This window comes from Neofelis nebulosa, chromosome 2 (genome assembly GCF_028018385.1).
Source record: "Neofelis nebulosa isolate mNeoNeb1 chromosome 2, mNeoNeb1.pri, whole genome shotgun sequence".
NCBI classification, from domain to species: domain Eukaryota; kingdom Metazoa; phylum Chordata; class Mammalia; order Carnivora; family Felidae; genus Neofelis; species Neofelis nebulosa.
This window is the reverse complement of record NC_080783.1, coordinates 114,722,570-114,742,908: the sequence shown is the minus strand read 5'-3', so window position 1 is coordinate 114,742,908 and position 20,339 is coordinate 114,722,570. Positions and strand designations below refer to the sequence as shown.

General features: G+C 41.1%; 1 protein-coding gene across 3 annotated transcripts; it reads left to right on the top strand.

The window, feature by feature from the left end:
• Window positions 1-8,164: 8,164 nt before the first annotated feature.
• Window positions 8,165-17,732, top strand: LCE7A (late cornified envelope 7A). Of its 3 annotated transcripts, XM_058697401.1 has the most exons (3): window positions 8,179-8,292; window positions 11,253-11,345; window positions 17,157-17,732. In XM_058697401.1, exon 3 carries the CDS (start codon window positions 17,178-17,180, stop codon window positions 17,484-17,486), a length of 309 nt encoding a protein of 102 aa, XP_058553384.1. In that variant the 5' UTR covers window positions 8,179-8,292; window positions 11,253-11,345; window positions 17,157-17,177; the 3' UTR covers window positions 17,487-17,732. The 3 variants fall into 3 exon arrangements, with proteins under 3 accessions (XP_058553394.1, XP_058553384.1, XP_058553375.1); XM_058697411.1 differs by lacking the exon at window positions 11,253-11,345 and having other exon boundaries at window positions 8,165-8,292; XM_058697392.1 differs by lacking the exons at window positions 8,179-8,292; window positions 11,253-11,345 and adding an exon at window positions 16,424-16,521.
• The last annotated feature ends 2,607 nt before the right edge of the window (window positions 17,733-20,339 follow it).

The window sequence follows — 20,339 nt, the reverse complement described above, 5'->3', positions numbered from 1 at the left end:
TCCCCCGTGGGTTTCTGTTAAGTTTCTCAGGATCCACATAAGAGTGAAACCATATGGTATCTGTCTTTCTCTGTATGGCTTATCTCACTTAGCATCACACTCTCCAGTTCCATCCACGTTGCTACAAAGGGCCATATTTCGTTCTTTCTCATTGCCACATAGTACTCCATTGTGTATATAAACCACAATTTCTTTATCCATTCATCAGTTGATGAACATTTAGGCTCTTTCCATAATTTGGCTATTGTTGAGAGTGCTGCTAAAAACACTGGGGTACATGTGCCCCTATGCATCAGTACTCCTGCATCCCTTGGGTAAATTCCTAGCAGTGCTATTGCTGGGTCATAGGGTAGGTCTGTTTTTCATTTTCTGAGGAACCTCCACACTGTTTTCCAGAGGGGCTGCACCAACTTGCATTCCCACCAACAGTGCAAGAGAGTTCCCGTTTCTCCACATCCTCTCCAGCATCTATAGTCTCCTGATTTGTTCATTTTGGCCACTCTGACTGGCGTGAGGTGATATCTGAGTGTGGTTTTGATTTGTATTTCCCTGATGAGGAGCGAGGCTGAGCACCTTTTCATGTGCCTGTTGGCCATCCGGATGTCTTCTTTAGACAAGTGTCTCTTCATGTTTTCTGCCCATTTCTTCACTGGGTTTTTTGTTTTTCGGGTGTGGAGTTTGGTGAGCTCTTTATAGATTTTGGATGCTAGCCCTTTGTCCAATATGTCATTTGCAAATATCTTTTCCCATTCCGTTGGTTGCCTTTTAGTTTTGTTGGTTGTTTCCTTTGCTGTGCAGAAGCTTTTTATCTTCATAAGGTCCCAGTAGTTCATTTTTGCTTTTAATTCCCTTGCTTTTGGGGATGTGTCAAGTAAGAGATTGCTACGGCTGAGGTCAGAGAGGTCTTTTCCTGCTTTCTCCTCTAGGGTTTTGATGGTTTCCTGTCTCACATTCAGGTCCTTTATCCATTTTGAGTTTATTTTTGTGAATGGTGTGAGAAAGTGGTCTAGTTTCATCCTTCTGCATGTTGCTGTCCAGTTCTCCCAGCACCATTGGTTAAAGAGACTGCCTTTTTTCCATTGGATGTTCTTTCCTGCTTTGTCAAAGATTAGTTGGCCATACATTTCTGAGTCTAGTTCTGGGGTTTCTATTCTATTCCATTGGTCTATGTGTCTGTTTTTGTGCCAATACCATGCTGTCTTGATGATGACAGCTTTGTAGTACAGGCTAAAGTCTGGGATTGTGATGCCTCCTGCTTTGGTCTTCTTCTTCAAAATTCTTTGGCTATTCGGGGCCTTTTGTAGTTCCATATGAATTTTAGGATTGCTTGTTCTAGTTTTGAGAAGAATGCTGGTGCAATTTTGATTGGGATTGCATTGAATGTGTAGATAGCTTTGGGTAGTATTGACATTTTGACAATATTTATTCTTCCAATCCATGAGCAGGGAATGTTTTTCCATTTCTTTATATCTTCTTCAATTACCTTCAAAAGCTTTCTATAGTTTTCAGCATACAGATCTTTTACATCTTTGGTTAGATTTATTCCTAGGTATGTTATGCTTCTTGGTGCAATTGTGAATGGGATCAGTTTCTTTATTTGTCTTTCTGTTGCTTCTTTATTAGTGTATAAGAATGCAACTGATTTCTATACATTGATTTTGTATCCTGCAACTTTGCTAAATTCATGTATCAGTTCTAGCAGACTTTTGGTGGAGTCTATCGGATTTTCCATGTATAGTATCATGTCATCTGCAAAAAGTGAAAGCTTGACTTCATCTTTGCCAATTTTGATGCATTCGATTTCCTTTTGTTGTCTGATTGCTGATGCTAGAATTTCCAACACTATGTTAAACAACAGCAGTGAGAGTGGACATCCCTGTCATGTTCCTGATCTCAGGGAAAAAGCTCTCAGTTTTCCCCCATTGAGGATGATGTTACCTGTGGGCTTTTCATAAATGGCTTTTATGATCTTTAAGTATGTTCCTTCTATCCTGACTTTCTCGAGGGTTTTTATTAAGAAAGGTTGCTGAATTTTGCCAAATGCTTGTTCTGCATTGATTGACAGGATCATATCGTTCTTATCTTTTCTTTTATTAATGTGATGTATCACATTGATTGATTTCCGAATGTTGAACCAGCCCTGCATCCCAGGAATGAATCCCACTGATCATGGTGAATAATTCTTTTTGTATGTTCTTGAATTCGGTTTTCTAGTATCTTAATGAGAATTTTTGCATCCATATTCATCAGGGATATTGGCCTGTACTCTTTTTTTACTGGGTCTCTGACTGGTTTAGGAATTAAAGTAATACTGGCTTCATAGAATGAGTCTGGAAGTTTTCCTTCCCTTTCTATTTCTTGGAATAGCTTGAGAAGGATCAGTATTATCTCTGCTTTAAACGTCTGGTAGAACTCCCCTGGGAAGGCATCTGGTCCTGGACTCTTATTTCTTGGGAGATTTTTGATGACCGATTCAATTTCTTCGCTGGTTATGGGTCTGTTCAAGCTTTCTATTTCCTCCTGATTGAGTTTTGGAAGAGTGTGGGTGTTTAGGAATTTGTCCATTTCTTCCAGGTTGCCCAGTTTGTTGGCATATAGTTTTTCCTAGTATTCCCTGATAATTGCTTGTATCTCTGAGGGATTGGTTGTAATAATTCCATTTTCATTCATGATTTTATCTATTTGGGTCATCTCCTTTTCTTTTTGAGAAGCCTGGCTACAGGTTTATAAATTTTGTTTATTTTTTTAAAAAACCAACTCTTGGTTTTGTTGATATGCTCTACAGTTTTTTTAGATTCTATATTGTTTATTTCTGCTCTGATCTTTATGATTTCTCTTCTTCTGCTGGATTTAGGCTGTCTTTGCTGTTCTGCTTCTATTTCCTTTAGGTGTGCCGTTAGATTTTGTATTTGGGATTTTTCTTGTTTCTTGAGATAGGCCTGGATTGCAATGTATTTTCCTCTCAGGACTGCCTTCGCTGCATCCCAAAGCGTTTGGATTGTTGTATTTTCATTTTCATTTGTTTCCATATAGTTCTTAATTTCTTCTCTAATTGCCTGGTTGACCCATTCATTCTTTAGTAGGGTATTCTTTAACCTCCATGCTTTTAGAGGTTTTCCAGACTTTTCCTGTGGTTGATTTCAAGCTTCATACCATTGTGGTCTGAAAGTGTGCATGGTATGATCTCAATTCTTGTATACTTATGAAGGGCTGTTTTGTGACCCAGTATGTGATCTGTCTTGGAGAATGTTCCATGTGCACTCGAGAAGAAAATATATTCTGTTGCTTTAGGTGGCAGAGTTCTAAATATATCTGCCAAGTCCATCTGATCCAATGTATCATTCAGGGCCCTTGTTTCTTTATTGACTGTGTGTCTAAATGATCTATCCATTGCTGTGAGTGGGGTGTTAAAGTCCCCTGCAATTACCACATTCTTGTCAATAAGGTTGCTTATGTTTGTGAGTAATTGTTTTATATATTTGGGGGCTCCTGTATTCGGCTCTTAGACATTCATAATTGTTAGTTCTTCTTGATGGATAGACCCTGTAATTATTATATAATGCCCTTCTTCATCTCTTATTAAAGCCTTTAATTTAAAGTCTAGTTTGTCTGCTATAAGTATGGCTACTCCAGCTTTCTTTTGACTTCCAGTAGCATGATAGATAGTTCTCCATCCCCTCACTTTCAATCTGAAGGTGTCCTCAGGTCTAAAATGAGTCTCTTGTAGACAGCAAATAGATGGGTCTTGTTTTTTTATCCATTCTGATACCCTATGCCTTTTGGTTGGCACATTTAGTCTATTTACGTTCAGTGTTATTATAGAAAGATATGGGTTTGGAGTCACTGTGATGTCTGTAGGTTTCATGCTTGTAGCCATGTCTCTGGTACTTTGTCACACAGGATCCCCTTTAGGATCTCTTGTAGGACTGGTTTAGTGGTGACGAATTCCTTCAGTTTTTGTTTGTTTGGGAAGACCTTTATCTCTCCTTCTATTCTAAATGACAGACTTGCTGGATAAAGGATTCTCGGCTGCATATTTTTTCTGTTCATCACATTGAAGATCTCCTGCCATTCCTTTCTGGCCTGCCAAGTTTCAGTAGAGAGATCAGTCACGAGTCTTATAGGTCTCCCTTTATATGGTAGAGCACATTTATCCCTAGCTGCTGTCAGAATTTTCTCTTTATCCTTGTATTTTCCAGTTTCACTATGATATGTCATGCAGAAGATCGATTCAAGTCACGTCTGAAGGAAGTTCTCTGGGCCTCTTGGATTTCAATGCCTTTTTCCTTCCCCAGATCAGGGAAGTTCTCAGCTATTATTTCTTCAAGTATACCTTCAGCACCCTTTCCCTCTCTCTTCCTCCTCTGGAATACCAATTATTCGTAGATTATTTCTCTGTAGTGCATCACTTAGTTCTCTAATTTTCCCCTCATACTCCTGGATTTTTTTATTTCTCTTTTTCTCAGCTTCTTCTTTTTCCATAATTTTATCTTCTAGTTCACCTATTCTCTCCTCTGCCTCTTTAATCCGAGCTGTGGTCGTCTTCATTTTATTTTGTGGCTCATTAATAGCATTTTTTAGCTCTTCCTGGCTGTTCCTTAGTCCCTTGATCTCTGTAGCAATAGATTCTCTTCTGTCCTTTATACTGTTTTCAAGCCCAATGATTAATTTTATGACTATTATTCTAAATTCACTTTCTGTTATATTGTTTAAATCATTTTTGATCAGTTCTTTAGCTATTGTTATTTCCTGGACGTTTTTCTAAGGGGAATTCTTCCGTTTTGTCATTTTGGATACTCCCTGGAGTGGTGCAGGAGTGCGGGGCACTTCCCCTGTGCTGTCTTGAATAACTTGTGTTGGTGGGCGGGCCGCAGTCAGACCTGATGTCTGCCCCCAGCCCACTGCTGGGGCCACAGTCAGATTGGTGTGTGCCTTTTCTTCCCCTCTCTTAGGGGCGGGATTCACTGTGGGGTGGCATGGTCCATCTGGGCTACTTGCACACTGCCAGGCTTGTGGTGGTGGGGATCTGGCGTATTAGCTGGGGTGGATCAGCAAGGTGCACAGGAGCAGGAGGGGCAGGCTCAGCTCACTTTTCCTTCAGAGATCTGCTTCCGGAGGGGTGCTGTGGCACCGGGAGGGAGTCAGACCCGCCGGAGGGATGGATCCACAGAAGCACAGCTTTGGGTGTTTGCGTGGTGCAAGCAAGTTCCCTGGCAGGAACTGGTTCCCTTTGGGATTTTGGCTGGGGGATGGGTGAGGGAGATGGTGCAGGCGAGCACCTTTGTTCCCCGCCAAGCTGAGCTCTGTAGTCTGGGGCTCAACAACTCTCCCTCCCGTTGTCCTCCAGCCCTCCCGTTCTCCGAGCAGAGCTGTTAGCTTATAATCCTCCAGATGTCAAGTCCCGGTTGCCGTCAGAACACACTCCATCTGGCCCCTCCACTTTTGCAAGCTAGACTAGGGGGCTCTGCTTGGCCGTCGGGCCGCCCCTCCATGCCGGCTCCCTCCCGCCAGTCAGGGGAGTGCACACTGCCTCTCCACCCTTCCTACCCTCTTCCGTGGGCGTCTCATCTGCAGCTTAGCTCTGGAGACTCTGTTCTGCTAGTCTTCTGGTGTTTTTCTGGGTTATTTAGGCAGGTGTAGGTGGAATCTAAGTGATCAGCAGGACGCGCGGTGAGCCCAGCATCCTCCTACGCTGCCATCTTCCCAGGATCCTCCTTTCTGTCCTGTTTCTATTGCCACAGGACTAGCAGTGAATGCCACACCCTAAGCCCCATGCAGACTCAGCCCCTGCCTGAACCAAGCACTAGCCCTACTGTGTCTCTAGTGCCTACTTAGTTTGATCTCATAGCTTTCAGATGAGTGAATTGTAGGGAACTTTCCTGATTATAGCTTCATATAATAACACTGATATATGAGAACCATTTCCCAAATATTTGACTCTAATTCACCTTTAATTCTTGTCTGATCCATCTCAGTATCCAATGTCACAGCTACAGCCCCAACCCATGCATGCCCCATGAGATTTCTATAGGAGGTGGTGGTGGTCCTGGGGGTAGGGTGGAAAGAGGATAGTGAAACCAGCTTGTCTGGGTCCTGACAAATTCTCTTGGCATTTACTGGTATTTGGAAAGACTATTTGTAAGTCTTTCGAGAAATAAAAATGTGGGTTTTCATCACTGAGGAATTCTGAACTATCCAAATAATTATCATTAAATTATTATAAATATTACAACAAAGGATAGTGAACTAACCAAATAAGAACAATAATAAGTTATTATATAAATATTATAACAAGGGACAATGAACCACCCAAATATTAAGTATTATTATTATTATAATAAATATTATAACAACAATAGCACAAAGAGCAACAGCAATAATCTGTATTTACACAGAGCTTACTGTGGAGGAACACTCTACTATTACCATATACATACTACTTATTTAATCCTCACAACAGTTTTAGGAAATAGAATTAATGTTTATCACGTTTTACACATGAGCAATTGAGGCACAGAGAAGACAAGTGACAAGCCTAATTTTGTGCAACCAATAAATAAGGGAACTTGGAATATAAGCCAGATGATCTGGGTGCAGATATAGACGCTTAACTCTGATGTTGTGCCCCCAAGGGGGTGGTGTTGAATGAATCTGCTCTCCTCTTGCTACCTGTGTCCCTCTCCTCCTCTGCCCACCCCCAGGCATAAACACTGGGTTGGAAATCAGTTGACCTTAGGTATAGTTCTAATTCTGCCACAATTTTCACTGTGTGAATTGAGTAAAATGGCTTTGAATCTTCAACTCTTAGTTGTGAAAGGAAGACATATAGCCAAGCCAAATAGCATATTTATTATTCATTAATTCAGTCATTCAACAAGTACTTAAGTGCCAGCTATGTCAAGAATGGCTTTTTTGAAGCATTATCATCATTTATTATCTAGTGCATGCATTTATAAAGAAAAATTTCTAACAAAGATAATAGAAAGAAATGGGCTGCTTTGTGAGGTAAAGAGTTCTCCAACTAAAAGTCAGTTTATCCCAGAAAGCTTATCATTAAGCATACAGGAGAGGATATGGAAGCACCAGGTAGAAAAATATACTAGATGTGTGCTAAGACCCCTCCAGGGCTGAAGGATTTTGTGAATTGCCTGTCCTCCCTATGTCTGCTGTCTATGAGGATCCCCAGAAGAGCTTGTAGGAAGGTAGGAGGCTGTGGGAACGTTACCAGAGTCTTTTGTGGGCTGGCTATAGTTCTATTGTACTCCAAGAACAGAACACTCTAGGACTATAGTTTACAAACTAGCAGGATCCCCTGGGGATTTAAACATTGCAAATGCTTAGAACTCATTCTGTGGAGATTATAACTCAATAGGCCTCAGTTGGGGACCAGGAATCTGAACTCTAAAAGTGCTTTTCAGATGGTACAACCAGGTTTAGAATCCCTGATCTATAACAGCACCTAGACCAAGACTGAAAGAACAACTTCCTTGTTTCAAGCAATCCTTGCTGGGTTGGCCCTATCACTTCAGAAACAAGAAACTGTGTGATCTGCACTTGCTCTTAAACTCTCCAATGCTCAGTTTTTCCATATGTGGTGATATCCACCCCACAGGGTTGTTAAGAGGCAAAAATAAATCATATGAAATGTGGTACAAATGTTAGGGAGAGGTGGGTGACCACTGTCTCTGAAAGTATGAATGGCTGAGAACTATACGTTCACAGAATAACAGAACAGAAAGTCCTGATGTCACAGATGATAGTGCAGGCAGAAAAAGTCTGAGGAACTTGCCTAAGTCTTAATAATGAGCGCCCCCTATGCTCATATTTTATAGTAGTGGCCTTCCTAGGTAAAGATAATTATTGGATCAGTAGTTGCAGTGGTAAAAGGTTTTCATAGTCCCTATCCTTCTCTGATGATTCTGAAGATGTGTTAATTGCAGGATAGAAAATACAGTCTCCTGAGTTATCTTCCTTTGGCACAGTGGGGAGAATGATAGTGAAGTCATTAGCATGGTGTCGTGATGAGTCAGAGACATTATTAGTACAGCAGTCTTTAAGAATGGGAAGATGATGGAGCCAAAGGGCTGTCCTGTGAAGCCTGGTGGGAGGTACTTACTATGACATCAGAAGAGAGGAATGAAGTCACACAGGAGCAAGAAAGCTCTGTCACTATAGGCTGTGGGCCCTACTTTCTTGGAAGATTTAGAAGTATTTTTTTGGGATCAGTGTCTATAGGAAGAAGACAGGCAAAGTGACCTCACTCTTCATTCCTTCCTATCTTAAGACTAAAAGGTATTGTTTGATGGTGACATTTGTAAACACAAGACACAACAAGATGTTTTAGCTATTGCCCCACTCACTGAAGTCAGCTGAGGGGCCAGGGTAAAACCTGGGGTTAAAAGAGGCATTATAGCCTATATGTATAGCCTATATGTATGTCTTAACATTTGTTACATAGTAGAAGGATCCTTACAACTATTAAGGATGATAACTCATCATGTCACCCAGGATCTAGTGTGATCTGACAGCTCCAAGCACAGAGCTCTCTCATGATTATGCCAGGGAACAAGATAAAAACAACAGCAGCAAACACTCATTTCACAAATGGAGACCCTGAGGCCTAGAGAAGGCAAATGACTCATGCCTCAGTGTCAGGACCAGGCCTGTGCTCCAGGGACAACCTGCTACTTCAATCCAAGGGAGTTTTCTGCAGTTGGATATATGACAGAAAAGAGGGGCTATAATACCATTACCAGATGGTCTTGGTGTATGCCCCCCCCACGAGTGCCACAGGAACAGGACTCAGAAGCTGGGAAATACGCAGGACTTCAGTCAATAATGATCATACTTACATTGTAACTACAGCTTACAGAACACCTACTCAGTGCTGGGCAGGGTGTTGGTTTCCTTGGTCATAAGCATTTGTTTTAACCACCATATTATATATAGTAGGCCTATGTCTGTAGCCCACACTATACAGATAAGGGAGGGTGATTGACTTTTGAGGCCACCTCATGGAAGTGATGGGAATGTGTCATGCTGAGTTAGTCTTGTCCTCTCTCTTTTACACACTAATTGGGATGGCTTGAGACCAATGGGGCCAGGTCATTGAACATGGGTCATGACTGTTCCCTCCACCCCAAGAGAAGCAAAAGCAACATTAGTCCTTGAACAAGCCAGGTATAAATCCCATTGCCTTTGGAAGAACCATGAATCCTCTCTCAGTGATGTTTGCCAGGGTCAGACCCATATGTCTGCTTGCCCACTGGGATTCTGGCTTATAGGAAGATTGTTCAAAGGTCTGACTACTCTTGCAAAAGGAAGATCCTTGTTTTCCGTTCTTTCATCACTTGGGAATTAGCTTGATAAGAATCTGAATTTCATGCATGCCAAGGCTGGTCTCACCCTTCTATTAAGGGGCACACCTAAGACAAGCAGGAATCTATAGCATGCTTGATTCCTCAAGTAGGCAGGATGGTTGGGAAGTGCTTCAATTGATAAGAACAGAATCCAGGAATACATGGGCTGTGTCCAGACTGAACTCAGCCAAGTAAAGACCCTTCAGTAACCCTCCAACTGGTCTCTTGTCTACAAGCTCATTAACAAAGAGCTAGCTCACTTGCGTCCATCTCTAATCCTTGCATTAAACTTGTAGCCTGGACATTCACCACGGACTTCATTTTCTTGAGTAACTAAATCATAACACCTAAGTTCACTTGAGCTGAGTGATCTTTCTAAAATGTAAATCTTATCAGGTTCTTCTGTTGCTTAAATGGTCAGGGATGCCCAGATTGTCTTGGTCAAACCATTTAAAGCAGCATGATACTGTTTTCAAATTAAATTGAATGTACACCTGGGGCGCCTGGGTGGCTCAGTCGGTTGAGTGTCCAACTTCGGCTTAGGCCATGATCTAGCAGTTCGTCAGTTCAAGCCCCACGTCGGGCTCTGTGCTGACAGCTCAGAGCCTGGGGCCTGCTTCGGATTCTGTGTCTCCCTCTCTCTCTGCCCCTTCCCCCTTCATGCTCTGTCTCTCTAAAATGAATAAATTAAAAAAAAAATAAATTGAATGTATACCTTCAATATATAAAGCAGGTACAGGTATAATTACTCTGCAACGGGGGTAAGTCAGAAGCCCAGAGTGTTTTCTGCTCATGATCCCTATCCCAGGCAGCCCAATTAGTCAAGAACTAAGTATTTGTGATATTTTAATTTTTGTGACTCAAAAAGTTTAGGGACCCCCATGTGATGATGGGACATGATGTTGAGGAAAGGAAAGAAATTAAAATGTATTTCCAAACTACTATCTGTAGAACGTTATCTGCATTATCACAGTACAATAGCTTTCTGAGGTTCTTATTATTAATCCCATTATACAGATTTAAAAAAAGATGAATCTCAAAAAAATATTAAATAGCATACCCATGGTCAAGATGCCAGTGCTCCGATTCCAAGACTCATCTTCCAGCTTCCATGACATGTAAAGACATGGAGCTGATGCAATAGACAATGGAAGAGGCAGGGAACAAGTTTGGAAGGGGAGCAACACAGATCAACTCACTCTACCCAGAGGTGTGGCTCTTGGAAGAGCTGATGTTTGAACATCCTTGACAACCGGGTTCCAAGCAGTATAATTTAGAAGCCATTGATCTATAGGCTAAAGTATATAACCCAATAAGTAAAACTCTTGATGTTCTGGGCCCTTCATTTCTTTCTACCCAGCTAGTGCCCAATACTATGCTCTTACCAAATATTATGGCCCATCTGTTTCCAGAAACGATCATGCCCCTACACATCTCCATGCCTATGCCTGTGCTTCTCTTCCCTCTATCTAGAATACCAGTTCCTCTCACTTCCTGACTAGTGCTCATTCTCTTTCTGGGCCACAGTCTTTTTTAATCTGTAAAGTGGGGTTAACATTAAGAAACTCATAGAGCTGATATATTGTGATAATGCAAATAGCATGTTTGATGGTTTTAGAATAAATTTTAATTCCCAGTATTTCCCTTTATTATCCCACTTGCATCTTAAGACAAAGAAGAATCTTAATCTTCTCTGAATTCACAAAACCCTGCACATAACCATCACTCAGTAAATAAATGTCTTTAAAGTGATATTTGCAAAGTTACTATAAGAAAGGAATTTCTGTTAGGATAAATAATTTTCTTCATTGAACCAGTGGTTCATTGGTGGTATTGAGTCAATCCAATAGAACAATGTTTTACAACCTTTGGAAATTATTTGCAATATTTTAGTGGGGACCATGCATGGAAGGAACATAACTTTGCCTATCCCTGCTGATCAGGACTTCAAGAGCTCACATTTGCAACTAGGAGAAGAGCAATTAGGTGAGTCACATATATACATAATTCTCTGCTTTTGTACAACCAGACAAGAAGTTAAGTAAGGAATTTGTCTGATAAGTGGGATGAACTAACTAGACTATATGAAGTTGCTATCTCATATAACAACTTCATACACCTTCCAATATTCCACATCACCATATACACACTAGCCTTCATCTTTCTCCTTTTCATTGAGTTCACTTCCACATTGATCCCAGGTAAAATATGTTCAGGGAAAAGAGAAAAACAGGAAAGGCAGCACTTGGAGGTCTGATGCTCATAAGTGCAAATATAGGCTTGGTGATGTTCTTAGATAATCTGATCCAGTCTCGTCTGAAACCCAGAGGCAGTAGCAGAGCCAGGACCAGAGCCCTGATCCACTGCAAAATTCTTGCAGCTTGTCAGTATGGGTAACTCCACCCTGGGAGTACCTCCCACACCGGCTACATGTGCCTGTCTTCCCAAGTACACCTCTCTCAAGGTGTGAAAGGAGGCAGACCCTTGTCTCAAACACAAATAATTCATTAATTCATTCAACAAATATTTATTATTATTTTTTATTTAAATTCTAGTTGGCTAACATACAGTGCAATATTGGTTTCAGGAGCAGATCTCAGTGATTCATCCCTTACATAAAACACCCAGTGCTCATCACAATAAGTGCCCTCATTAATACCTATCATCCATCTAACCCATCTCTCACCTACTTCCTCCAACACACAGTTTGTTCTCTATCATTAGGAGTCTCTTGTGGTTTGTTTCCCTCTCTTCTCTTCCCCCAACCTTCCCATGTGTTCATCTGTTTTGTTTCTTAAATTTCAGATATGAGTGAAATCATATGGTGTTTGTCTATGATTGGCTTATTTTGCTTAGCATAATACATTCCAGCTCCAACCACATTGTTGCAAATGGCAAGATTTTATTCTTTTTGATTGTTGAGTGATATTCCATTACACACACACACACACACACATACACACACACACACATCACATCTTTTTATTTATTTTTTATTTTTTTTCAATATATGAGGTTTATTGTCAAATTGGCTTCCATACAACACCCAGTGCTCATCCCAAAAGGTGCCCTCCTCAATACCCATCACCCACCCTCCCCTCCCTCCCACCCCCATCAACCCTCAGTTTGTTCTCAGTTTTTAACAGTCTCTTATGCTTTGGCTCTCTCCCACTCTAACCTCTTTTTTTTTCCTTCCCCTCCCCCATGGGTTTCTGTTAAGTTTCTCAGGATCTACATAAGAGTGAAAACATATAGTATCTGTCTTTCTCTGTATGACCTATTTCACTTAGCATTACACTCTCGAATTCCATCCACGTTGCTACAAAGGGCCATATTTCGTTCTTTCTCATTGCCTTGTAGTACTCCATTGTGTATATAAACCACAATTTCTTTATCCATTCATCCGTTGATGGACATTTAGGCTCTTTCCATAATTTGGTTATTGTTGAGAGTGCTGCTATAAACGTTGGGGTACACGTGCCCCTATGCATCAGTACTCCTGTATCCCTTGGGTAAATTCCTAGCAGTGCTATTGCTGGGTCATAGGGTAGGTCTGTTTTTCATTTTCTGAGGAACCTCCACACTGTTTTCCAGAGGGGCTGCGCCAATTTGCATTCCCACCAACAGTGCAAGAGGGTTCCCGTTTCTCCACATCCTCTCCACCATCTATAGTCTCCTGATTTGTTCATTTTGGCCACTCTGACTGGCGTGAGGTGATATCTGAGTGTGGTTTTGATTTGTATTTCCCTGATGAGGAGCGAGGCTGAGCACCTTTTCATGTGCCTGTTGGCCATCCAGATGTCTTCTTTAGACAAGTGTCTCTTCATGTTTTCTGCCCATTTCTTCACTGGGTTATTTGTTTTTCAGGTGTGGAGTTTGGTGAGCTCTTTATAGATTTTGGATGCTATCCCTTTGTCCAATATGTCAGTTGCAAATATCTTTTCCCATTCTGTTGGTTGCCTTTTAGTTTTGTTGGTTGTTTCCTTTGCTGTGCAGAAGCTTTTTATCTTCATAAGGTCCCAGTAGTTCATTTTTGCTTTTAATTCCCTTGCCTTTGGGGGTGTGTCAAGTAAGAGATTGCTACGGCTGAGGTCAGAGAGGTCTTTTCCTGCTTTCTCCTCTAGGGTTTTGATGGTTTCCTGTCTCACATTCAGGTCCTTTATCCATTTTGAGTTTATTTTTGTGAATGGTGTGAGAAAGTGGTCTAGTTTCAATCTTCTGCATGTTGCTGTCCAGTTCTCCCAGCACCATTGGTTAAAGAGACTGCCTTTTTTCCATTGGATGTTCTTTCCTGCTTTGTCAAAGATTAGTTGGCCATGCATTTGTGGGTCTAGTTCTGGGGTATCTATTCTATTCCATTGGTCTATGTGTCTGTTTTTGTGCCAATACCATGCTGTCTTGATGATGACAGCTTTGTAGTACAGGCTAAAGTCTGGGATTGTGATGCCTCCTGCTTTGGTCTTCTTCAAAATTCTTTGGCTATTCGGGGCCTTTTGTAGTTCCATATGAATTTTAGGATTGCTTGTTCTAGTTTTGAGAAGAATGCTGGTGCAATTTTGATTGGGATTGCATTGAATGTGTAGATAGCTTTGGGTAGTATTGACATTTTGACAATATTTATTCTTCCAATCCATGAGCAGGGAATGTCTTTCCATTTCTTTATATCTTCTTCAATTACCTTCAAAAGCTTTATATATTTTCAGCATACAGATCTTTTATATCTTTGGTTAGATTTATTCCTAGGTATTTTATACTTCTTGGTGCAATTGTGAATGGGATCAGTTTCTTTATTTGTCTTTCTGTTGCTTCATTGTTAGTGTATAAGAATGCAACTGATTTCTGTACATTGATTTTGTATCCTGCAACTTTGCTGAATTCATGTATCAGTTCTAGCAGACTTTTGGTGGAGTCTATCGGATTTTCCATGTATAGTATCATGTCATCTGCAAAAAGTGAAAGCTTGACTTCATCTTTGCCAATTTTGATGCATTCGATTTCCTTTTGTTGTCTGATTGCTGATGCTAGAACTTCCAACACCATGGTAAACAACAGCGGTGAGAGTGGGCATCCCTGTCGTGTTCCTGATCTCAGGGAAAAAGCTCTCAGTTTTTCCCCATTGAGGATGATGTTACCTGTGGGCTTTTCATAAATGGCTTTTATGATCTTTAAGTATGTTCCTTCTATCCCGACTTTCTCAAGGGGTTTTATTAAGAAAGGGTGCTGAATTTTGTCAAAGGCCTTTTCTGCATCGATTGATAGGATCATATGGTTCTTATCTTTTCTTTTATTAATGGGATGTATCACATTGATTGATTTGCGAATGTTGAACTAGCACTGCATCCCAGGAATGAATCCTACTTGATCATGGTGAATAATTCTTTTTATATGCTGTTGACATCACATCTTTTTTAAAAAAAAAAAGTTTATTTATTTATTTTGAGAGATACAAAGAGCATGATTAGGGGAGGGACAGAGAGAGAGGGAGAGAGAATGCCAAGCAGGCTGTACATGGTCAGCACGGAGCCTGACTCAGGGTTCAATCCCACAAATCATGAGATCATGACTTGTGCCAAATTCAAGAGTTGGACACTCAATTGACTGAGCCAGCCAGGCACCCCAATACCACATCTTCTTTATCCATTCATCAGTCGATGGACATTTAGTCTCTCTCCATAGTTTGGCATTCAACAAATATTTGTTGAGCACTTACAATATGTCAGGCACTGTGCCAGCACTGAGGAACATGGAGATTTCATTCTATCCAGGATGAGTGATACTGAAAAATAAATACAAGAATGGTGTTATAGGAGTATAGGGCATCATGACAACATTTCACAGGAAAAACTAATATGACTGAGTCTGAACACACAAGGACCCAGAGCAAAGTAGCAGGGACAGTATTTAGAAAGGAAAAGAGGCCATATCTCTTCTAACAAGGAGATCATAAAGGATGGCTATAGGCATAAGTAGTATTGAAGACCCAATAGTGGGAAGCTGAAGTGCCTCACATTTGACAGCTACTGTCTGACCCTTGGAGTAGAGGCAGTATCATCTGTTTAGAGGTAACAGTGAGTATTTTGGAGGTTCATAGAGGATAAAAGGCATGATGTGTGTGTGTGGAGTGAACACAGAGAAGTATATAGAATCACCAAGCAGTGTTTGGGGCCCAGCATGAGTGGATGGTCATGATCTTATGATGATGCCAACCTGCCAAAGAGTCTGTTTTGATTTTGTTTTTGTTTTTATAGCAGCTAGGCATAACATGAAGGTTTTAGCCAGGGTTGGTGTTTTGTCAGTCAAGTGCATTAATAAGCCAAAGGACCAAGAACATTTATTATATTGGTGACAGAGTGGTTAAAATAATAAACTAAAGAAAGCAAATGAGTGGGGAGTGGCATGAAGAAGAAGGATCTGGTGGGCAGAGAGGTGGTAGATTCTAGTGGAAATGACCAAGCAGGTTCAAAAGAAGGGACTGAGGTCAAAGGCAGGGGTGCCTGGCTCCCAGTTCAGACACTGCACAACTTTGAACATCTCCTGTGCCCTCTCTGGTGCTCAGTTCCTCATCTATGTGTGTATTGTAGGTACAAGACTGAAATCCTTTCCAACTGGGCCTTTCTATGATGCTACATTGTTGGTTGATGTCTTATGCACCCTGGGATCTGAATCAGATACACTAAGCCCTCAGTAGTGACCCAGGGGTGCTAAGATTATTGGCTTCAAACTGATAATAGAATCTACAAAAACTCCCATCTCTGTCCTAGATTGATCCAACAATAGTGGCCTTAGATTTTCATCTAAAGCTTGCATTAGATTCCTGCAGAAACACTAAGTTCAATTCCCAAGGGTGGCCATTGTAAATGCCCTTGTAAATCATGATCTTCTTATCTTTATGGAAATACTTCTAAGTTTTATAGAGGGAAGGGATGTTCTGGAAAAATACTCATGAGGATCCAGTAGTGATCCAGAGTGATAAAGTGGTAGAATGACATAGCCACAGGAATGTGGGAAGTTGCCATCATAACCACCTGGTTGGGAAGAGCTTTCATATTATCATGGCTCATTCTCTTGAGTTGAGTGCAGGATGTGTATAAAAGGCCTCAGACCATACTGTCTCCTCACTTCCCCTGACCTATCCATTGCTTGCCTGACATTGGGAGGCAAGGTAAGTGTCTTTACTCATCGGATGGCAGTTTGGGAATGGCTGGAATTGCCACACCATAGCTAAATGGGATAAGCCACTCTAGGCTGGAGAGAATGGGAACTAACTGGTAATTTCAGGAAGATCAGGCTCACAGAAATCATTAGATGGCTCAGAAGCAGCAATCCCGGAAGGGATGAGTGTTAATTGAGATTGGGGTCGGGGTGGGGGAAGCTAGTTTTTAGGACAAGAGACACACATAGGGCTGAAAAATAGAACTGAAGGCCAAGCCCATGATGTAAGAAAGATTAAAAAAAAATAGGAGGTGAAGAAGACATGTGGTATAACCATGGACTCAGGCTAACCACGTGGTTTCTAGAATGCATAAATTAGAATATATTATAAAAACAAGGTAATACTTTGGAAACTACCCAAGTTGCTGCCTCAGAAGTCAAGAGTCTTGGGAGAATCAGGTCAGTAGAAGTTACTGACCCCTGGCCTGATTTTTCCTATGCCTGGAAAGTGGGGCTTCTCTGCTATAAAGATATGGATCCAGGAGTCATAGAATCAGTTATAGAACTTCAGAATCTGGAGAAAAATACTGATGCAAATTAAGTTTATAGTCACTGAACTTTCAAAACCTTTGCATTGCTTTTCAGAGTAACTGAACTTTTCCCAAGATGTCCAGCCAGCAAACCCAGCAGAAGTGTCAGCTCCCTGCCAAGTGTCTTCCCAAGTGTCCACCGAAGTGCCTCGCTCAGGCCCCTCAGGCCCCACAGGCCCTGGCTCCCTGCCCAGCTCCCTGCTCCCCACCTGTCCCCTCCTGCTGTGTCCACAGTTGTACCACTGGCTTCGGAAACTGCTGCTCTCTGGGGTCTCATCGGTTTCCGGATGTCTTTCTAGGCCCACTTCAGCCTTCCAACTGCTGGGAGAGGGAGTGCTCTGGGTGTTCCAGTTGTTGCCATGGATTTGGGGGCTGCAGCTTTTGATGAGCTTTCGTTCATCCATAGCCAAGGCTGAGCCTGGAGTTGACGACATTCCTCACTCGCACCTTGTTCTCATTCTCCTCCTGAACTAAGATGCCTAGATGTGTACTTAAAGAATTCCTCTTTTTGCTAAAAACTTCAGACCTCTTGGCCTTGGCTCTTTCCTACATCAATACCTGAATGCTACAAAAAAACTCTGCTTCCCAAAGCCTTATCAACATGTAAAAATAAAGCCTATCTTTCCTGGCACCCTGAGCTCTTTAGTGTTTGTCGATGCCCCCATCCTCAGTTCTGGGGAGCCCCTATTAACCTGGATTCTTCAAGCAGACTCCAGAATGAGCCAGCTATATATGGGAAATTCCCACCAAGGGAGGTCCCAGACATGGGCCGTCTGAGAGGGCTGTGGAAAGGAAAGATCCAGAGGGGAGCAATAGGGTACTCCCAAAACCTGAGTGACCCTGTTCCAATGATGTTGCTGCCACCATCCATGAAGTTTCTTCCTATTCATTAGGGACACTATGATCCCCAGCCCTGAAATTCAGCCTCCAGACTCTTTTGACTTGAGGGAATCTCATCCTTAAGAAAGAAGTGGCACAGGGATACTTGTTTTCAGACCTTGGTTCAAAAATCCATGACAAATACTCTCCTTGAACATATCTACCTGACTGAGTCCCTCACTACTTCTCTTCACCCAGGAACTGGAGTCTACACAGTGACACAGCACAATTCTTCTGAGACACTTTTGCTGTGTACCCTTTGCGGTTTCTTTTCTCTTTGTATTCAATGGGACAAATGGTATGGATTTGGGGCAAGTTCTCAATATACTGTCCTTTTTAACCCAGCAGTCAGCATAGGCAACAGCAATGTTCATGCCCATCCTCCAGGACTAGGCTTCTTAGCCACAGGATCGAGACACTGGTGTCTTGGGGGCAGTGGAAGACAAAGGGATGGAACTATGGTCAGTGCCCTTATGGTCAGAAGTTGCACATAATCCACATCTTATATCAACCAAGCCACAGCTATGTGAACATCTGGGCTCATGTGGTGGAGTGAGTCTGACACCTGAATGCCATCCCCTAGGTATGCTGTAGAAGAGAGACTGAGGGCAACTGCTCCAGGCCATCCTCTTGGACCAAAATAAATTATTAGAGGTCACAGCATTGGAAGTCATGTGGCATTCAGGTCACTGAAAGCCACATTCTTTTACATCCCAATCAACCTTCAGTCTGAGAAAGGAAATTGCTTGATCAGTGGTTTTCAACCTCTGAAAAAAGCAACAGTAGGCATCCAGAAAGATGTTTCAGAGGTTCTTGAGATGTCTTTGAGAGAGAAACTATGTGTGTGCTTATTTATTTAAAATTCTGTGATAATATTTAGCATGCTTACTCAAAAGTGTTAAATAACCAATGATAAATGGTAACATCTTGGAGGTCATCAGGATCTCCAGGCAATCTGGGCCATTAGCATAATTAGCAGATGTCAGAGTAAAAATGTTGTAACAAATTAGGGTGCATTTAAGGTCTTAGTCATATTTATTGATTTAATGGGAAATATCTTTTTTCAACATTCTAGCTTTATTCTTTGAAATAATATTTTCAAACTCAAACTCACTCTTTAGCTCTAGAGGAAGTGCAAGTGATCTGACAGGTGAGGTTGTGAGAGCCTTTCCTCGTGTGTCCACTTCTTTGCTGTGCTGTTGTTGGTAGCTGGGGGAGTGTATCTGTGGACCAGATTCTGTCCCAATCCAGGTACCAGGTCTTAGACTTTGGAATAAATATTATGGCTTCCATTTTGACCATGGTACAAGTTACATTCTTCAATGCTTTACTGACCATCTGTCTTACACCTAAATCTCTCTCAATTGATTCAGAGTTTGGAGAATAAAGGAATGTGATTAATTAACCCTCTCAAAAATTAAGAAGAACGTAGCTCTGTGCTGGATCCACCGATCCTTTATATACTGTATTAGGTTATACGCAATTTTATTCACACAAAATTGTACTACAGCTTATTTCATTAAATGTGATACCAAGTAAGTCCAGATGCATCAGTGTCTTATGGTAAGGTATCTTAAGAACTAGTAAACAAGTCATATGTCCTATGTAATAATATAATGCTAAAGCTAATCTGAGTACTGTGTAAGTTTTCTTATCTGGCTATATTTATAAAAAACTTATTTTAAATAAAGATAAAATAATTTTACAAATGGATCATTGATTAAACAGAAAAAAAATTAAGGAGTAATCACTGCTGTGCCCAACAGAATGTTCAGGCTTAAAATAAGACACGTTATATAGTACTGGTACCACATGATTTTCAACTAACAATAACTACATTAATTATAGCATACAAAATTAATGCCATCAGCCCAAAATTTGATCTGAACATACCTTAAAGTAGCACATTATAATTATGTTTATTGTCATCAGGATTCATCATTTACGGTGGTTAGGAATAAGGTAACTGGCCTGACATGTTTAATGCAGTGAAATTTCACAAGATCGTTTATGCCAGCTACTTCCTGACAATTATAATCTTGCTATAAAGTATAACATACATTCACTTGAAATAGGTAATGTTAAAAGTACAGATAAATTTAAATCTGGATGAGTGCCTGGGGGCTCAGTTGGTTAAGCATCTGACTTCGGCTCAGGTCATGATCTCACAATTCATGAGTTTGACCCCCACATAAGGCTCTGTGCTGACAGCTCAGATTCTGTGTCTCCCTCTCTCTCTGCTCCTGCCCTGCTCACACTCTGTTTCTCTCTCATTCTCTCTTGAAAATAAATAAACATTAAAAAAATTTTAATAAAAAAATTAAGAAAAATTTAAATCTGGCAATGAAAACTCATTTAT

What these genes read in the sequence shown, in the direction of transcription:
- LCE7A (XM_058697411.1), top strand. Translation starts at nt 17,178, where the DNA reads ATGTCCAGCCAGCAAACCCAGCAGAAGTGTCAGCTCCCTGCCAAGTGT.